At 39.6% G+C, this 17,879-nt stretch overlaps 1 protein-coding gene, 1 long non-coding RNA gene and 1 other non-coding gene across 4 annotated transcripts in view; 2 read left to right on the top strand and 1 right to left on the bottom strand.

Moving 5' to 3' along the window:
• LOC118968673 (uncharacterized) overlaps positions 1 to 11,934 on the bottom strand; it is an 89,022-nt gene extending 77,088 nt beyond the window's left edge. Inside the window, exon 1 of the long non-coding RNA XR_012127500.1 lies at positions 11,851 to 11,934. This is a non-coding gene — a long non-coding RNA (uncharacterized lncRNA). The remainder of the gene's footprint in view (positions 1 to 11,850) is intronic.
• Positions 11,931 to 16,007, top strand: RPL39 (ribosomal protein L39). 2 transcript variants are annotated; one of them, XM_073227911.1, is made up of 3 exons: positions 11,931 to 12,081; positions 13,556 to 13,659; positions 15,780 to 16,007. In XM_073227911.1, exons 1-3 carry the CDS (start codon positions 12,079 to 12,081, stop codon positions 15,826 to 15,828), a joined length of 156 nt encoding a protein of 51 aa, XP_073084012.1. In that variant the 5' UTR covers positions 11,931 to 12,078; the 3' UTR covers positions 15,829 to 16,007. The 2 variants fall into 2 exon arrangements, with proteins under 2 accessions (XP_073084012.1, XP_073084011.1); XM_073227910.1 differs by having other exon boundaries at positions 12,048 to 12,168.
• LOC118972163 (small nucleolar RNA SNORA69) lies at positions 15,143 to 15,272 on the top strand. The gene has a single exon (XR_005060993.1). It is a non-coding gene; the product is annotated as a small nucleolar RNA SNORA69 (small nucleolar RNA).
• Positions 16,008 to 17,879: the final 1,872 nt, after the last annotated feature.

The raw sequence follows: 17,879 nt of genomic DNA, 5'->3' as shown, positions 1-17,879 counted from the left end.
TTTAAGGGTTATAATTAGGAAGGAAGAAGAAAAGCTATAGGAGTAGCAGACAGAAGATAACATGGGAAGATTGATTATTTCTTTGACATATCTTCTTGTAGAGTAACTAAAGCATGTATAGGTTTTAAACTACTAATTAAATTGTGTACACACACTAACATAATAGGAATACAGTTACATAACCAAAGCAGACCTATAATTAGCAGCCATCTCAATGGAGGGATTTTAAAGCAGATTAGATGTAGTAGAAGAGACAGTAAATGGAATAGAAATTAGAGAAGAGGAATACAAAGAAGCTGAGGCACAGAGAGAAAAAAGGATCTCTAAGAATAAAATAATATTGAGAGAACTGTGTGACCAATCCAAATGGAACAATACCACATTATAGTGGTACCAGCAGAAGAAGAGAGAGAAAAAGGATAGAAAGTGTCACTGAGGAGGTAATTGCCGAAAACTTCCCCAATCTGGGGAAGGAGATAGTCTCTCAAGTCATGCAGGTGCACAGATCTCCAAACACAAGGGATCCAAGGAAGACAATATCAAGACATATAATAATTAAAATGGCAAAGATCAAGGATAAAGACAGACTTTTAAAAGCAGCTAGAGAGAGAAATAAGATCACATACAAAAGAAAAACCATCAGGCTATCATCAGACTTCTCGACAGAAACCTTACAAGCCAGAAGAGAGTGGCATGATATATTTAAGCAAAGAAGCAGAAGAGCCTTGAACCAAGAATACTCTACCCAGCAAGGCTATCATTTAAATTTGAAGGAGGGATTAAACAATTTTCCAATAAACAAAAGCTGAGAGAATTTACCTCCCACAAACCACCTCTACAGTGCATTTTGGATGGACTGCTCTAGATGGAAGTATTCCTAAGGCTAAATAAATGTCACCAGGGGAAATAAAACTACAACAAAGTAGAATAATTAATTACTAAACAGATGCAAAATCAAATCAACTACCCCCAAAGTCAATCAAGGGACAAAGAGTACAGAATATGATACCTAATATTTAGGTTGTGTTAGTAATAGCATACGAAGTGAGTTAAATTAGACTGTTAGAGAGTAAGGGAATTACCCTTGAATCTTTGGTAACCATGAATCTGAAGCCTGCAATGGCAATAAGTACATACCTATCAATAATCACCCTAAATGTAAATGGTCTGAATTCACCAATCAAAAGACATAGAGTCACTGAATGGATAAAAAAACAAGACCCACTTATATGCTGCCTACAAGAGACTCAATTCAATCCCAAAGACATACACAGACTGAAAGTAAAGGGATGGAAAAAGATATTTCATGAAACTAATAGGGAGAAAAAAACAGGAGTTGCAGTACTTGTATCAGACAGATTAGACTTCAAAACAAAGAAAGTAACAAGAGATTAAGAAGGACATTACATAATGATAAAGGGGACAGTCCAACAAGAGAATATAAATATTATAAATATCTAGGAACCCAACACAGGATCACCTACAAATGTGTAACAAATGCTAACAGAATGAAAGGAGGAATACAATGCAATGCATTCATTTTAGAAGACTTCAACACACCACTCACTCAAAAGGACAGATCAACCAGACAAAAAATAAGTAAAGAGACAGAGGCATTGAACAACGTATTAGAACAGATGGACCTAACGGACATCTACAGAACACTTCATCCAAAAGCAACAGGATACACATTCTTCTCAAGTGCACATGGAACAATTTCAAGAATAGACCATATGCTAGGCCACAAAAAGAGCCTCAATAAATTAAAAAAGATTGAAATTGTACCAACCAGCTTCTCCGATCACAAAGGTATGAAACAGAGGCACTGAACAATACATTAGATCAGATGGACTTACCAGTTATCTGCAGAACATGCCACCCAAAAGCAGTAGGATATGCACTTTTCTCAAGTGTACATCAAACGTTCTCCATAATAGATCACGTATTAGGCCACAAAAAGAGCATCAATAAATTCAAAGAGACTGAAATTGCATCGAACAACTTCACAGATCACAATGGTAGAAACTAGAAATAAGTTATGCAAAGAAAATGAAGAAGTCCAGAAACACATGGAGGCTTAATAACATACTCCTAAATAATCAATGGATAAATGACCAAATAAAAACAGAGATCAAGCAATATATGGAGACAAATGACAACAATAATTCAACACTGCAAAATCTGTGGGACGCACTGAAGGCTGTGCTAAGAAGGAAGTATATTGCAATACAGGCCTACCTCAGGAAAGAAGAATAATACCATATGAACAGTCCAAACTTAGAATTAATGAAACTAGAAAAGGAAGTACAGATGAGGCCCAAAGTCAGTAGAAGGAGGGACATAGTAAAGATTAGAGCAGAAATAAATAAAATTGAGAAGAATAAAACAATAGAAAGAATCAATGAAAGCAGTAGCTCATTCTTTGAGAATATAAATAAAATAGATAAACCCCTAGCCAGACTTATAAAGAAAAAAAGAGTTTACACACATAAACAGAATCACAAATGAGAAAGGAAAAATCACTATGGATACCACAGAAATACAAAGATTTATGAGAGAATACCATGAAAAATTATATGGTAACAAACTGGATAACTTACATGAAATGGACACATTCTAGAAAAATAAAACCTTCCAAGGCTGACACAGTAAGAAATAGGAAATCTGAATAGACCAATTAACAGCAAGGAAATTGAACTGGTAATCAAAACACTACCTAAGAACAAAACCCATGGACCAGATGGTTTCATTGCTGAATTTTATCAAACATTTAGTGAAGACCTAATACCCATTCTCCTTAAAGTTTTCCAAAAAGTAGAAGAGGGAATACTCCCAAACTCATTCTATGAGGCCAATATCACTCTAATACCAAAATGAGGCAAAGACACCACAAAAAAAGAAAATTGCAGACCAATATCCCTGATGAATATAGATGCAAAAAACACTCAACAAAATATTAGCAAACCAAATTCAAAAATACACCAAAAAAATCATCCATAATTATCAAGTATGATTTATTGGAGGGATGCAAGGATAGTACAATATTAGAAAATCCATCAACATCATCCACCACATCAACAAAAAGGACAAAACCACATGATCATCTCCATAGATGCTGAAAAACCATCCAACAAAATTCAACATCCAGTCATGATAAAAACTCTCAACAAAATGGGTACCTCAACATAATAAAGGCCATAGATGACAAACCCATAGCCAACATTATACTTAACAGCAAGAAGCTGAAAGCTTTTCATTTAAAATCGGGAACAAGACAAGGATGCCCATTCTCCCCACTTTTATTCAACATAGTTCTGGAGGTCCTAGCCACGGCAATCAGACAACACAAAGAAATAAAAGGCATCCAGATTGGTAAGGAAGAAGTCAAACTGTCCCTGTTTGCAGATGACATGATATTGTACATAAAAAACCCTAAAGAATCCACTCCAAAACTACTATATCTAATATCTGGATTTTGCGGGATACAAAATTAATACACGGTAATTTGTTGTATTCCTATTCACTAACGATGAAATAGCAGAAAGAGAAAGCATGAAAACAATTTTATTCACAGTTCTATCAAAAAGAATAAAATACCTAGGAGTAAACCTAATAAATGAAGTGAAAGACCTATACTCTGAAAACTAGAAGACACTCATGAGAGAAATTAAAGAAGACACCAATAAATGGAAACACATCCTGTGCTCATGGATAGGAAGAATCAATATTGTCGAAATGGCCATCCTGCCTAAAGCAATCTACAGATTCAATGCAATCCCTATCAAAACACCAACAGCATTCTTCAATGAACTAGAGCAAATAGTTCTAAAATTCATATGGAACCACAAAAGACCCTGAAGAGCCAAAGCAATCCTGAGAAGGAAGAATAAAGCAGAGGGAATTATGCTCCCTGCCTTCAAGCTCTACTACAAAGCCAGAGTAATCAAGACTATTTGGTACTGGCACAGGAACAGACCCACAAACCAGTGGAACAGAATAGAGAGCCCAGATATAAACACAAGCATATATGGTCAATTAATATATGGCAAAGGAGCCATGGATATACAATGGGGAAATGACAGCTTCTTCAAAAGCTGGTGTTGGCAAAACTGGACAGCTACATGTAAGAGAATGAAACTGGATTATTGTCTAACCCCATGCACAAAAGTAAACTCAAAATGGATCAGAGACCTGAATGCAAGTCATGAAACCATAAAACTCTTAGAAAAAAACAAAGGCAAAAATCTCTTGGACATAAACATGAGCAACTTCTTCATGAACATATCTCTCTGGGCAAGGGAAACAAAAGCAAAAATGAACAAGTGGGACTATATCAAACTAAAAAGCTTCTGTACAGCAAAGGACACCATCAGTAAAACAGAAAGACATCCTACAGCATGGGGGAATATATTCATAAATGACATATCTGATAGGGGTTGACATCCTAATTATATAAAAAGCTCACGCACCTCAACAAACAAAAAGAAAATAAGCCAATTAAAAAATGGGCAGAGGTGCTGAACAGTCAGTTCTCCAAAGAAGAAATTCAGATGGCCAACAGGCACACGAAAAGATGCTCCACATTGCTAATCATCAGAGAAATGCAAATTAAAACCACAATGAGATATCACCTCACACCAGTTAGGATGCCCAACATCCAAAAGACAAACAACAACAAATGTTGGTGAGGATGTGGAGAAAGGGGAACCCTCCTACACTGCTGGTGGGAATGTAAATTAGTTCAACCATTGTGGAAAGCAGTATGGAGATTCCTCAAAAAACTAAAAATAGAAATACCATTTGACCCAGGAATTCCACTCCTAGGAATTTGCCCTAAGAATGCAGGAGCCCAATTTGAAAAAGACATTCCCACCCCTATGTTTATCGCAGCACTATCTACAATAGCCAAGAAATGGAAGCAACCTAAGTGTCCATCAGTATATGAATGGATAAAGATGTGGTTCATATGAACAATGGAATATTATTCAGCCACAAGAAGAAAACAAATCCTACCATTTGCAACAACATGGATGGACTAGAGGGTATTATGCTCAGTGAAATAAGCCAGGTGGAGAAAGACAAGTATCAAATGATTTCACTCATCTGTGGAGTATAAGAACAAAGAACAAACTGAAGGAACAAAACAGCAGCAGATTCATAGAACCCAAGAATGGACTAACAGTTACCAAAGGAAAGGGACTGGGAAGGATGGGTGGGAAGGGAGGGATAAAGGGGAAAAAGGGGCATTATGATTAGCACATATAATGTAGGGGGGTGGACACAGGGAAGGCAGTATAACACAGAGAAGAGAAGTAGTGATTCTATAGCATCTTACTACACTGATGTACAGTGACTGTAATGGGGTATGTGGTAGGGACTTGATAATAGGGGGAGTCTAGTAACTATAATGTTGTTCATGTAATTGTACATTAATGATAGAAAATAAAAAATAAAAAATAGTAGGGATAACAGAAAAAGAAAAAAAACAAGACCCATCTATATGCTGACTAGAAGGGACTCACTTCAAACCCACCCAAAGACATACACCGACTAAAAGTGAAGGGATGGAAGAAGATATCCCATGCAAATAATAGGGATAAAAAAGCAGGATTAGGAGTACTTATATCAGACAAATTGATGTCAAAATAAAGAAAGTAACAAGAGAAAAAGAAGGACATTACATAATGATAAAGTGGTCAGTCCAGCAAGAGGATATAACCATGATAAATATCTATGCACCCAATATAGGAGCAAATAAGTATGTGAAACAAATACTAACAGAATTAACAGGGGAGACAGAATGCAACACATTCATTTTAGGAGACATTAACACACCATTGACACCAATAGACAAATCAACCAGACAGAAAGTAAGGAGACAGAGGAACTAAACAATACATTAGATCAGATGGCCTTAACAGATATTTACAGAACATTCTACCCACAAGCAGCAGGACATACACTTTTCTCAAGTGTATGTGGAACAGTCTCCAGAATAGACCACATAGTAGGCCACAAAAAGAGCCTCAGTAAATTAAAAAAGATTGAAATTGTGTCAAGCATCTTCTCAGACCACAATGTTATGAAACTAGAAATAAGTTACACAAAGAAAAGAAAAAGACCTACACACACATGCAGGTTACACAACATTCTTCTAAATAATCAATGGATCAATGAACAAGTTAAAACAGTAATCAAGCACTACAGGGAGACAAATGAAAACAAAAACACAACAGCCCAAAACCTGTGGGATGCAGCAAAGGCAGTTCTAAGAGTAAAGTACACAGCAATACAGGCCTACATCAAGAAACAAGAACAATCCTAAATAAATAGTCTAAAATCACAATTAAAGAAACTGGAAAAAGAACAAATAAAGCCCAAAGTCAGTAGAAGCAGGGACATAATAAGGATCAGAGCAGAAATAAATAAAGGAGAGAAGAATAAAACAATAGAGAAAAATCAATGAAACCAGGACCTGGTTCCTTGAGAAAATAAACAAAATAGATAAACCTCTAGCCAGATATATCAAGAAAAAAGAGAATGTACACTCATGAACAGAATGGGAAACAAAGAAGGAATAATCACAAGGGATACCACAGAAATACAAAGAATTATTATTATTATTATTTGGTATCATTAATCTACAATTACATGAAGAACACTATGTTTACCAGGCTCCATCCTTCACCAAGTCCCCCCCACACACCCCACTACAGTCACTGTCCATCAGCGCAGCAAGATGCTGTATAATCACCACCTGTCTTCTCTGTGTTGTACAGTCCTCCCCGTACCCCCCCCACAACACTATACATGCTAATGGTAATGCCCCCTTTCTTTTCCCCACCCTTATCCCTCCCTTCCCACCCATCATCCCCAGTCCCTTTCCCTTTGGTAACTGTTAGTCCATTCTTGGGTTCTGTGAGTCTGCTGCTGTTTTGTTCCTTCAGTTTTTCATTGTTCTTATACTCCACATATGAGTGAAATCATTTGGTACTTGTCTTTCCCTGCCTGGCTTATTTCACTGAGCATAATACCCTCTAGCTCCATCCATGTTGTTGCAAATGGTAGGATTTGTTTTCTTTTTATGGCTGAATAATATTCCATTGTGTATATGTACCACCTCTTCTTTATCCATTCATCTACTGATGGACACTCAGGTTGCTTCCATGTCTTGGCTATTGTAAATAGTGCTGCGATAAACATAGAGGTGCATCTGTCTTTCTCAAACTGGGCTGCTGCATTCTTAGGGTAAATTCCTAGGAGTAGAATTCCTGGGTCAAATGGTATTTCTATTTTGAGCTTTTTGAGGAACCTCCATACTGCTTTCCACAATGGTTGAACTAATTTACATTCCCACCAGCAGTGCAGGAGGGTTCCCCTTTCTCCACAACCTCACCAACATTAATACAAAGAATTATTAGAGAATACTATGAAAAATTATATGCCAATAAATTGGACAATCGAGATGAAATGGACAACTTCCTAGAAAAACACAACCTTCCAAGAGTGACGCAGGAAGAAACAGAAAATCTGAATAGGCCAATTATCATCAATGCAATTTAATTGGTAATCAAAACATCCCCCAAAACAAAAACCTGGGTCCAGATGGCTTCACAGCTGAATTCTACCAAACATGTAAAGAAGAACTAATACCCATCCTTCATAAAGTATCCCAAAAAGTAGAAGAGAAGGGAATACTTCCAAATTCATTCTCTAAGGCCAGCATCACTCTAATACCAAAAGCAGACAAGGATACCACAAAAAAAGAAAATTATAGACCAATATCCCCGATGAACATAGATGAAAAAATCCTCAAGAAAATATTAGCAACCCAAATTCAAAAATACATAAAAAAGATAATCTATCATGACCAAGTGTGATTTATTCCAGGGATGCTAGGATGGTACAATATTTGTAAATCAATCAATATCATACACCACATTTTAAAAAAGGAAAAAAAACACACAATCATCTCAATAGATTGTGAGAAAGCATTTGACAAAAGTCAACACCCATTCATGATTTTAAAAACTCTCAACAAAATGGGCATAGAGAGTACATACCTCAGCATAATAAAAGCCATATACGACAAACTCACAGCCAACATCATACTTAATAGCAAGAAGCTGAAAGCTTTTCCTCTCAGATCAGGCAGAAGACAAGGGTGCCCACTCTCACCACTTTTATTCAACATAGTACTGGAGGTCCTAGCCATGGCAATCAGACAACACAAAGAGATAAAAGGCATCCAAATTGGTAAGGAAGAAGTCAAACTCTCACTATTTGTAGATGACATGATATTATGCATAGAAAACCCTAAAGAATCCACCAAAAAACTATTGGAATTAAAAACTGGATTCAGCAATGTTGCAGGATACAAAATTAACACATAGAAATCTGTTGCATTCCTATACACTAACAACAAACTAGCAGAAAGAGAAATCAGGAAAACAACTCCATTTACAATGGCATCAAAACGAATAAAATACCTGGAAATAAACTTAACCAAGGAGGTGAAAGACATATTTTCTGAAAACTATATGACACTTATGAGACAAATTATAGAAGACACCAATAAATGGAAATCTATCCTGTGCTCATGGATAGGAAGAATTAATATTGTCAAAATGGCCCTCCTACCCAAAGCAATTTACAGATTCAATGCAATCCCTATCAGAATACCTACAGCATTGCTCAATGAACTAAACAAATAGTTCTGAAATTCATATGGAACCACAAAAGTGTCTGAGTAACCAAAGCAATCCTGAGGAAAAAACAAAGCTTGGAGGGATTATGCTCCCTGACTTCAAGCTCAACTACAAAGCCACAGTAATCAAAACAATTTGGTACTGGCACAAGAACAGACCCATAGACCAGTGGAACAGAACAGAGAGCCCAGATGTAAACCCATGCATATATGGTCAATTAAATATGATAAAGGAGCCATGAATATATAGTGAGGAAAAGACAGCCTCTTCAAGAAGTGGTGTTAGGAAAACTGGACAGCTACATGTAAGAGAATGAAACTGGATTACTTACTGTCCAACTCCTTACACAAAAGTAAACTCGAAATGGATCAAAGATCTGAATGTAAGTTATGAAACCATAAAACTCATAGAAAAAAACATAGGCAAAAATCTCTTGAATGTAAACATGAGCAACTTTTTCCTAGACACATCTCCTCGAGCAAGTGAAACAAAAAAAAATGAACAAGTGTAACTACATCAAACAAAAAAGCTTCTGTACAGCAAAGGACACCATCAGCAGAAAAGACATCCTACAGTATGGGAGAATATATTTGTAAATGTCATATCTGATAAGGGTTGACATCCAAAATACATAAAGAACTCATATACCTCAACACCCAAAAAACAAATAACATGATTAAAAAATGGATAGAGGACCTGAACAGACACTTCTCCGGAGAAGAAATACAGATGACCAGCAGGCAGATGAAAAGATGCTCCACACTGCTAATCATCAGGGAAATGCAAATTCAAACCACAATGAGATATCACCTCACCAGTTAGGATGACCACTATCCTAAAGACAAGAAACAACAAATGCTGAAGAGGATGAGGAGAAATGGGAATCCTCCCACACTGTTGGTGGGAATGTAAATTGGTGCAACTGTTGTGGAAAATAATACAGAGGTTCCTCAAAAAACTAAAAACAGAAATACCATTTGATCAAGTAATTCCACTTCTAGGAACTTACCCAAAGAAAATAAAATCCCTGATTTGAAAAGATATATGATATGCACCCCTATCTTTATCACCACACTATTTGCAATAGCCAAGATATGTCTATCAACAGATGAATGGATAAAGAAGAAGACGTACATGTACACAATGGAATACTAGTCAGCCATAAAACATAAAAGATTCTGCCATTTGCAACAGCATGGATCTAGCAGGTATTATACTCACTGAAAGAAGCTAGGTGGAGAAAGACAAATACCATATGATTTCACAAATTTGTGGAATATAAAAACAAATCAAAACAGAAGGAATGAAATAGCAGTAGATTCGTAGACTGAGAAGTGACTTGTGGTTACTTACCAAGGGGGAGAAGTTGGGGCAGGGGAGGCGGGGAGAGGGATATAGGGGCACTATAATTAGCAATTGCAGTATAAGTTGGTCATGGGGATAGTGGTACAGCATGGAGAATAGTCAATGATTTTGTAACATCTTCCTACACTGAAAGATAGTAACTAATGCTAGAGGAGGTAGGGAGGACTTGATAATGTGGGTAACTGCTGAAACACTGTGATGTACAACTGAAAACAACATAAGATTGTATATTAACAATACTTTTAAAAAAAGAAAAGATTGGCTTTTAAATAAGTTATAAAAATCCAGATTAAGAAGCCTGACGTCTCACTTCAATTAAATGCAAAATTACCTGTATGAGGTTCTGAATTATAAAACTGGATGGGATTAAAGTAACTAAACTTTTTCTGTTAAACAAATGGTAATTATTCAACTGAGTTCAAGCTTCCTCTGGTTTCTATATTACCTCTGTAGACCTAGAGCACAAGGATCCAATTGCCCAAGACAGAAAACCTGGGACTATGTCCTATTAATTCTGTCATACAATCATCTCTTGATTTTATTTCTTCTTATTCAACATCATGGGGACCACCTTACTTTGGGCCACCATCATTTCTTGCCCAGACTATTTCCAAAGTCTCCTACATAGTTTATTTGGTCTATTAACTGTCACTATACTCCAGAGCAGGGATTCCTAACCATTTTTTGTATCATAGAACCCTTTGGCAGTCTGATGAAGCTTGTGGACTTATTTTCAGAATGTTTTTAAATGCATGAAAAAAAGTACACAGGGTTACAAAGAAAACCAATTACACTGTAACATAGTTATCAAAGTATTTTCTTTAAAAAATGTGTGCTACAGTTACATGGGATTCTTAACACAGTTCTACTTGTGGGTCGAATAAAGTACTGTGATATCAAAGAAGTGATGAGTGTATAAATATTTTGAGACATCTGCATCAACTGCAACGTGATGTGAAACCATCTTTGATTTCTGTTGGTGACAGTAACAGTTACTGCTGATTCCACTTATAGTTGTTGCCTACATTTGTAAAAATAAAGTGCTAAATTACAGAGTTTGATGAAAATGCAGTTATCATTTTTCCCCATCCAAGTTTTTATACCCTGCGAATTTTATACCATTTGTGGACCCCAGGTTAAAAACCTTTACTTAATCTATTGGAGCAAAAATGCTTGGGGTGACTGCAAAGATACAGAGAGGTTTTTCGTTTTTAAATGGGGAGAAGAAAAAGCTGAGAAAAGGTCATTAACATCCAAAACGCATACCGTAATTCCTGTACGTTTTGCCAAAACGGGCTACAAAGTCAGTTTGGGCTTCCGAGTAGCCAAGGAAAAGGTTCTGTACCGAACTTTCCCAGCTTTGCCGTCGATTGGCAACCTCTTCCCTGAAGACCCACGCCATCCCTAGACTTCCTGTGCCCACCTAATCCAGCCTCTGCCGACCTCTCCTGCTTCCTCCAACGCCACTGTCCCTTCCCGTCCCGCACCGCCCAGACAGGTGGAAACTACTCCTTAGAGTCTAGAAAAGACCGCAGGTTTTCTGCCAGCACACGGGCGTTCCCAGGCCGGCTTCCGGGCGCCCAACGTCCTCAATCCAATACCAAGGTCCCTTGCGCTCCAACGTGACATCTGCCCCGCCCCCGGCTGTTAGGCCCGTGCACTCTGCGCCCTGGGCTTCCCGAGGAGCTCCCACTTTAGCATTTAATCACAGTTCTCTGCCTCACCCACGAAGCAGGGTGGCCCTGGCACACTGACGAGTCCTGAAGGACACACTTACGGAAGTGGTGCGAAGTGAATCCCATTTCGCACAAACGAGCTTGGTTTCCCAGGACCCCACGAGACCGTACGCGGAGGGGAAGGTCCAGCCAGGAGGAGGTGGACCTCGCATGACGTCACTGCAAGCCCCGCCCTTGTCAGGGCCTTCTAAACACGTCCTTCCGCCCGCTTTCTTCCTCTCCCTTTTCCTCGGCCATCGTGGAGTCGCTAGAAGGTTTTGTTCCCCAGTATGGTAAGTCCATCCGTTACCATCGGCTCTGCGGTGGCTTCCCGAGACCTGAGTCCCCTTGAGCTCGCCGGCGCCGTTCACTGCGTCAAGGTGCGGGAGGCTTTTTAGGGCTTTTTGCAGAGAAGATAGAGTTTGGCGCCTGCTGAAATCCGCGGGCCTTGGGGGAAGCTAGCAAGCGATCCGACACCTGGGAGTGGGCGGGCTGCGCTAACACCGCGAGGCCCGCGGAGGCGCTTTTTGGTCCCGGCCGCCGCCCAGGCGGGCAGGGGTTCCCGCTTGCTTTCGTCCTTCTCTCGTAGACGTCTGATTCCGGGACAGGGAGAGAAGTCAGTGGGGGCCGGCGGGGACACCCCAGAAATCTGGCCCGACTGCGGGCTGCCCGCGACGTGCCCGTCGAGAAGGGAGTGTGGGCTGCTGGTTTCAGAAATTTCTTAATTTGGCGGCCAGGAGCATATAACACGTAATGAATTTAAAAGGATCTGTTAGCCCTTTGTTCGGGGATTTGAGAGTCACCCTGTGTGGGAAGGGCCTGGAAAGAGGGATGCTGTGGTGTGAATCTGTATGATATAACGGCATTCTTCCTTAAGTGCCAGCTGTGTAGTCACTTGGGTTTTACCTGTGATAGTTCTCTGAGAACTTAAAGTTGTATAGGTTTCTAGGTACGGAGAGGATCAGTATCTAGTGTTCTATACTTTTCAATGGCTACTGCGAGCTGGGAGAGAGGGTTGTAGTCTTTGCCTCCTTTATGGAGGTCCCTACTTTTATGCAAGGGCGTATTGGGCCACATTGGCCAAGCTTTAGACCAGCACTAGTGCCATTTCTACGGATTGTCCTGCAAACTGGGGAGGAGGTGGTTGAGGATCACCCAAGTTCTTAGTGAAAGCCAAAAAATGTAACGGGAAATTGGGAAAGTCGTCCTTGAAAAAGTAACATTTTAAATAGGATTAATAGCAAAATGATCAGTGAATTAGAATAGATCTACCGAATGTCAGGGACTTTGTGTTAATCTCAATGACTTTGGAAAGTAGGTGCGTGTTTTACAAAGTAGTGCACTGAGACTGGTGACTTGCAAGTAAGTGAATGTCCTCCTTAAAGCTGTACTCTTTCATTGAAAACCAGGTTCTAGCCATCTTTGATATTTGGTCCTCTGAGTTCTGCAGTGACAGCAGGGAAGACTGGAAGGCCCCCTAGCCTTAGAGCAGAGAGGAGACACCTGGGTTTGAGTCTCAGCTCAGCACATTAATACTCTGATTTGGGGCAGGTTACTTACTTTTCTGACTACTGATGTTTATTTGAACAACGGGAATTACAGTACATGCCTTCAGAGAAGCAAAGGGCATGATGGGTTTAGCATTGAGAGGGTGGTTTTTGGTATATATGAAGCATTCAAATGTTTGTGGGTTGAAGGAGTTCTGACTTTGAAGCATTTGAGCAAGCTTTGGTGTTTCCGTCTAAATTGATTGCACTTCCTTCCCAGTCTTCTCACAAGACTTTCAGGATCAAGCGATTCCTGGCCAAGAAACAAAAGCAGAATCGTCCCATTCCTCAGTGGATTCGAATGAAAACTGGTAATAAAATCCGGTAAGGACCCACAACCATGTGCTTGTTTTTTGTTAAATTTAAGATTACCTTTTGGGTATAAATATGCAATTGAAAGATACACACAATCTAGTTTATCCTGTACCACTGTTTGAAATTTTTGTTTAATGTACTTCTGGGTTTCTGGACAGCATGCACCCACCAACTGAGTTTAGGGACGGACAGCCCTCCAGTATTTGTTAATTTCGTAGTTGTCTTCAGTGCGGGCCAGAACATAAGGTGGATGACTTGTCTTGTTACCCCTGTGGGGAAGATGATGTTGCTCACCCAGTGCATCTTTGAAGTGTTTTATCTTTTCTAAAGATTTGAAGATTTCCCTCTCTTGCAGAAGTAGTTGAATTGATGGTTTTGGAAGAAAGACGTTACTAGAATTGCTACAAAGGATCCCCAAGGTCATCTAGGCTAACTCCAGGCAAAGCTAGTCCTAAAACACGCGTCTCCTGCATGCCTTTCAGCCCCAGTGCTCTTTGGAAACCAGGTGGGCCTCGAGACAGGTCTCAGGAAAGAAAGCTAAGCATCAGAAATCAGTAATACTTGCCCAAGGTTACACAGTGTTACACAGCTTTCACAACTTCCGTTGATTTAAAATGAAGCATTTCCTGGACCTACCAAATAACTGAGCCCATAAGATCACAAAGGAGAAGGGACCAAAAACTATTGTCAAAGTTCTTATTTTCAGGAGTGTTTTTAAGCTGGCACTGTAGAGTGGGCCTAGCAAGTGTGTCCCTCTTGCCAGGTGGTAAAGACTTTGAAGTTTGGGAGTCCAAGATTGTGAAGCTAGTATAGAACTCTGATTTGATTATATGGCAAATTTAAGTGGAGTTAGTTTGCTGATGGAAGACTAAGGTGTGAATTGTCCGAGCTAAAATTGAGTGCCCATTTGCTGAATTCATTCAGCCTGTTAGAAAGACATGTGCAAATTGCCACCCACTATAGTCTGATAGGCCAGTTAATTGCTTCCTTTGGTTAATTGTGTGCTAGATGCTGGTCTTTATTATTTATATTTATATGTGTAGGGGGTGTCTCACTGTTTCACGTATAGCTAGATTTTAAAACCTACGGTGTTGCCATCATTCAGTACTGCAAAGAGCATTGAGTCACTTCACTTGAAGTGGTTTGGCAGCTCAGCCCTTCTACAAGTTTGATGAATTTCTGTTGAGAGCCTCTGACATCCATAATAAAGCCCTTTTAATGTATCACAATGAACATCAGTTTCTTGTCAGGTCCCCGTCCAGTGATGGTGGGATCTGCCTTTATAGGGTTGTTTGAGGAGAAAGAAACATACATATATAAAGCTCAGTAGAGGGTGCCTGCAATTACCAATATTAATCTCTTGCTCAAATGGGTCTCCTAGACCTAGGAAGTTATTTTTTATTTAGGTTTATATACTCTTGGCCTAGAGAATTAGAACAGTGGAATGATTTTTCTATTGCTTCAGCTGTCTTCCAACTTTTAAAATGTATTGCAAGCAGGTTGCAATTACAGTGCTTCATTTTGTGGAAGTACTGACATTATCCTGCTGAAAGAAAATTTGTGTTAATCTTTTGGTTTTGCCTTTATGGGGGTAAAATCGTGACAGATTGACATGGACAATTCTGAGATGGCCTTGGCTCTGCAAATTGCTTGCTTTGGTATTGAAATGATGAGGTGTTAGTCTTAGTCTGTTGTAAAACTTAGGCAGGAGCTTTTGTGTATACATGACTCACTATGTAGAAATGACTTTTTAATGTTTAGAAAGAAGGGGAGTTCAAAAGAAATATGACTATTTCTGGGTTTGCCCCAGGTTTGTTGAATCAAAAGTGGGTGAATACATTAGGAAGGGACAGTGCTTTCCCACTACCCCTATCCTGATTAAGAACCAGTGTTTCCTTAACCTGGAATCATTTTTACAGGTAAAAATTTGGTATGTCTAGTTCTTAAGCACCGCTAGGAAATCATTTTTTAATCTACAAAAAGAGCTCCAAACTTGTTAAAGGAAGGAAAACAGGACCCCTTTGCCTTTCAAGGATTTTATGGTACTTGAAAGGCAAAGGTTGTGGTGAATGAATGCAGCAAAATTGAGGTCACACTGCCTGTGTAACTTGTGGTTTCCTTCGCTGTAGGTACAACTCCAAGAGGAGACATTGGAGAAGAACCAAGCTGGGTCTATAAGGAGTCACACATAAGATGGCACACATATTTATGCTGTATCAAAGTCATATGCACTTACCAACTCACCATAAACATTGTGACTATCTGGGTAATTGGGTGTGTTTTATTGAGGAAATGATTTTATGCCTCTGCATTCGTCTGTTTATTCAGTAATAAATATGTGAAACCTTTTGCCTGAACTGCTCTTCTATTCATTAAGTACTAAATTCCCGCTTCTCCTAGATTTCACACAATGCTGGCCAATAGAACTTCCTGCAATGATAGAAAAATCTCTTGACTATCAAGTACTTGAAGTATGGCTAGTGTGAGTAAGGAACTGATTTAAAAATTTTTAAATTGTGATTATATACTAGCTCCATGTGGCTAATGGTTCTTAAACCTTCTGTTGTGGGAAGTGCATATATGTGCCATCCTTGTAACTTGAGGATAACATGTTCTTTAAGTAGCCTCTTTATATGCTCTTCTATAATTCCAGTCCTCAATAAATAAGAATCAGCTGAACCCAGGGGTTGGCAAACTGGTCTCCTGTTTCTGTACAGCTTGTGGACTAGGTTTCTGCATTTTTAAATGATTGAAAGAAATCAAAAGAATGTTTTCACAAATTCAAATTTACTTGGCATTTATGTGCCAGCCACTACTGTAAGTACTTGGGATTAATTGATGAGCAGGCAAATGGTATATGAGGCTGGTTTTTTTCCTCCTATACAACAAAAGTGGTACAGTATATAGCAGTAATAATGCAACTCCTTTAGGGTTCCTGGACCCAATCCAGTGCATTTTCTGGGGGACTTCCTCCCCAACACAACACCAAACAATTCTCGAACACCCAGTAGGGTGTCCAAGAACTCAATTCTGACACTATCTGCCTGGAGACCACCAGATTCCTTAAGGGCTCCATCCCACAAGACTACCTTCCATCCCAGACTCCAGATGCAAGTCGCAAGCCCCAGGCAGTTCCCTATGCTTCTGACCTAATGGCTACAGATGGGAGGTTCCCATGACCTCCCCCTTAGGTTCAATTAATTTGCTAGATCGGCTCACAGAACTCAGGAAAACATGTTTACCAGTTTAATAACGGATACAAGTAAACAGCCAGGTGCAGAGATATATAGGGCAGGTCCCAAATAAAGGGGCTTTTATCCTTGTGGAGCTTGGGGCCTGGTTCCTCTGGCATGTGGATGCTTTATGGTTCCCAGAGCATGAAAGCTCTCCAGATGGAGAAGCAGGATCCAAGAGAGCTATTAAGCTCTTTTCAGGGTTTTTTGTGAGGGCTTCGTTGTGTAGTTATGATTGACTGAATTATTGGCCATTGACTGATTGAACCTTCAGCCACCCAGGCTCCCAATCCCCACCCTTGGGTAGGGTCCAAAAGTGTCTCATGAACATGACAAGACACCCATTTCACCTTTAAGACTGCAGTGTTCTCACGGTGTGTGTGGGCTCGCTGGGAAGACTATAGCCCAGAAGACAAATGGGGACTCTGGCATCTTACTACACTGATGGACAGTGACTGTGTTGGGGTATGGGGTCGGGGGGGACTTGATAATAAGGGTGAATGTAATAACCACATTGTTTTTCTTGTGAAACCTTTGTAAGAGTGTATATCAATGATACCTTAAAAAAATATATGCTTACAAAAGAAAAAAAGACTGCAGTGTTTTCAGAAACTGGATGAAGGCCAAATATACCTGGGAAGTACATACTTGGTCATCTGAATGACCAAATACGTATTTCTTACACAGAGGCTAATAGGCCAATGCAGAAGTTGTAACAAATGTCTGGAAAACATGGGAAGGAACAAAAATTTCCTAATTACCTGTGGAATTAAGATGAAACCTGCAGCAAAGGAAAGAGGAATCAAGTTTGGTGGGCACTCCATGGCCAGTTTGTAGGGAGCATGAGCTGGCAAGTGACAGGCAACAGGTGCTGTGCGTAGTGTGCAGCAAGTTGGGGTGGGGTAGGGTTGTGCAGCTCTGGAGCCCCTAACCTACAACCACACTAGAAGGCTCAGCTGCAGGATACCAACTAACCACCCTAGGAACCTGGGAGCT

Source organism: Manis javanica, chromosome X (assembly GCF_040802235.1).
Source record: "Manis javanica isolate MJ-LG chromosome X, MJ_LKY, whole genome shotgun sequence".
Lineage (NCBI taxonomy): Eukaryota > Metazoa > Chordata > Mammalia > Pholidota > Manidae > Manis > Manis javanica.
Note: the sequence above shows the minus strand (reverse complement) of the source record. Positions and strands in the feature narration are given on the sequence as shown.

Excerpts from the sequence above, each read along its gene's own strand:
- RPL39 (XM_073227910.1), top strand. The coding sequence starts at position 12,079 with ATGGTAAGTCCATCCGTTACCATCGGCTCTGCGGTGGCTTCCCGAGAC. Across the intron at positions 12,169-13,555 it reads GCGCCGTTCACTGCGTCAAG|TCTTCTCACAAGACTTTCAG; the intron begins GTGCGGGAGGCT and ends CTTCCTTCCCAG. Across the intron at positions 13,660-15,779 it reads AAAACTGGTAATAAAATCCG|GTACAACTCCAAGAGGAGAC; the intron begins GTAAGGACCCAC and ends CCTTCGCTGTAG.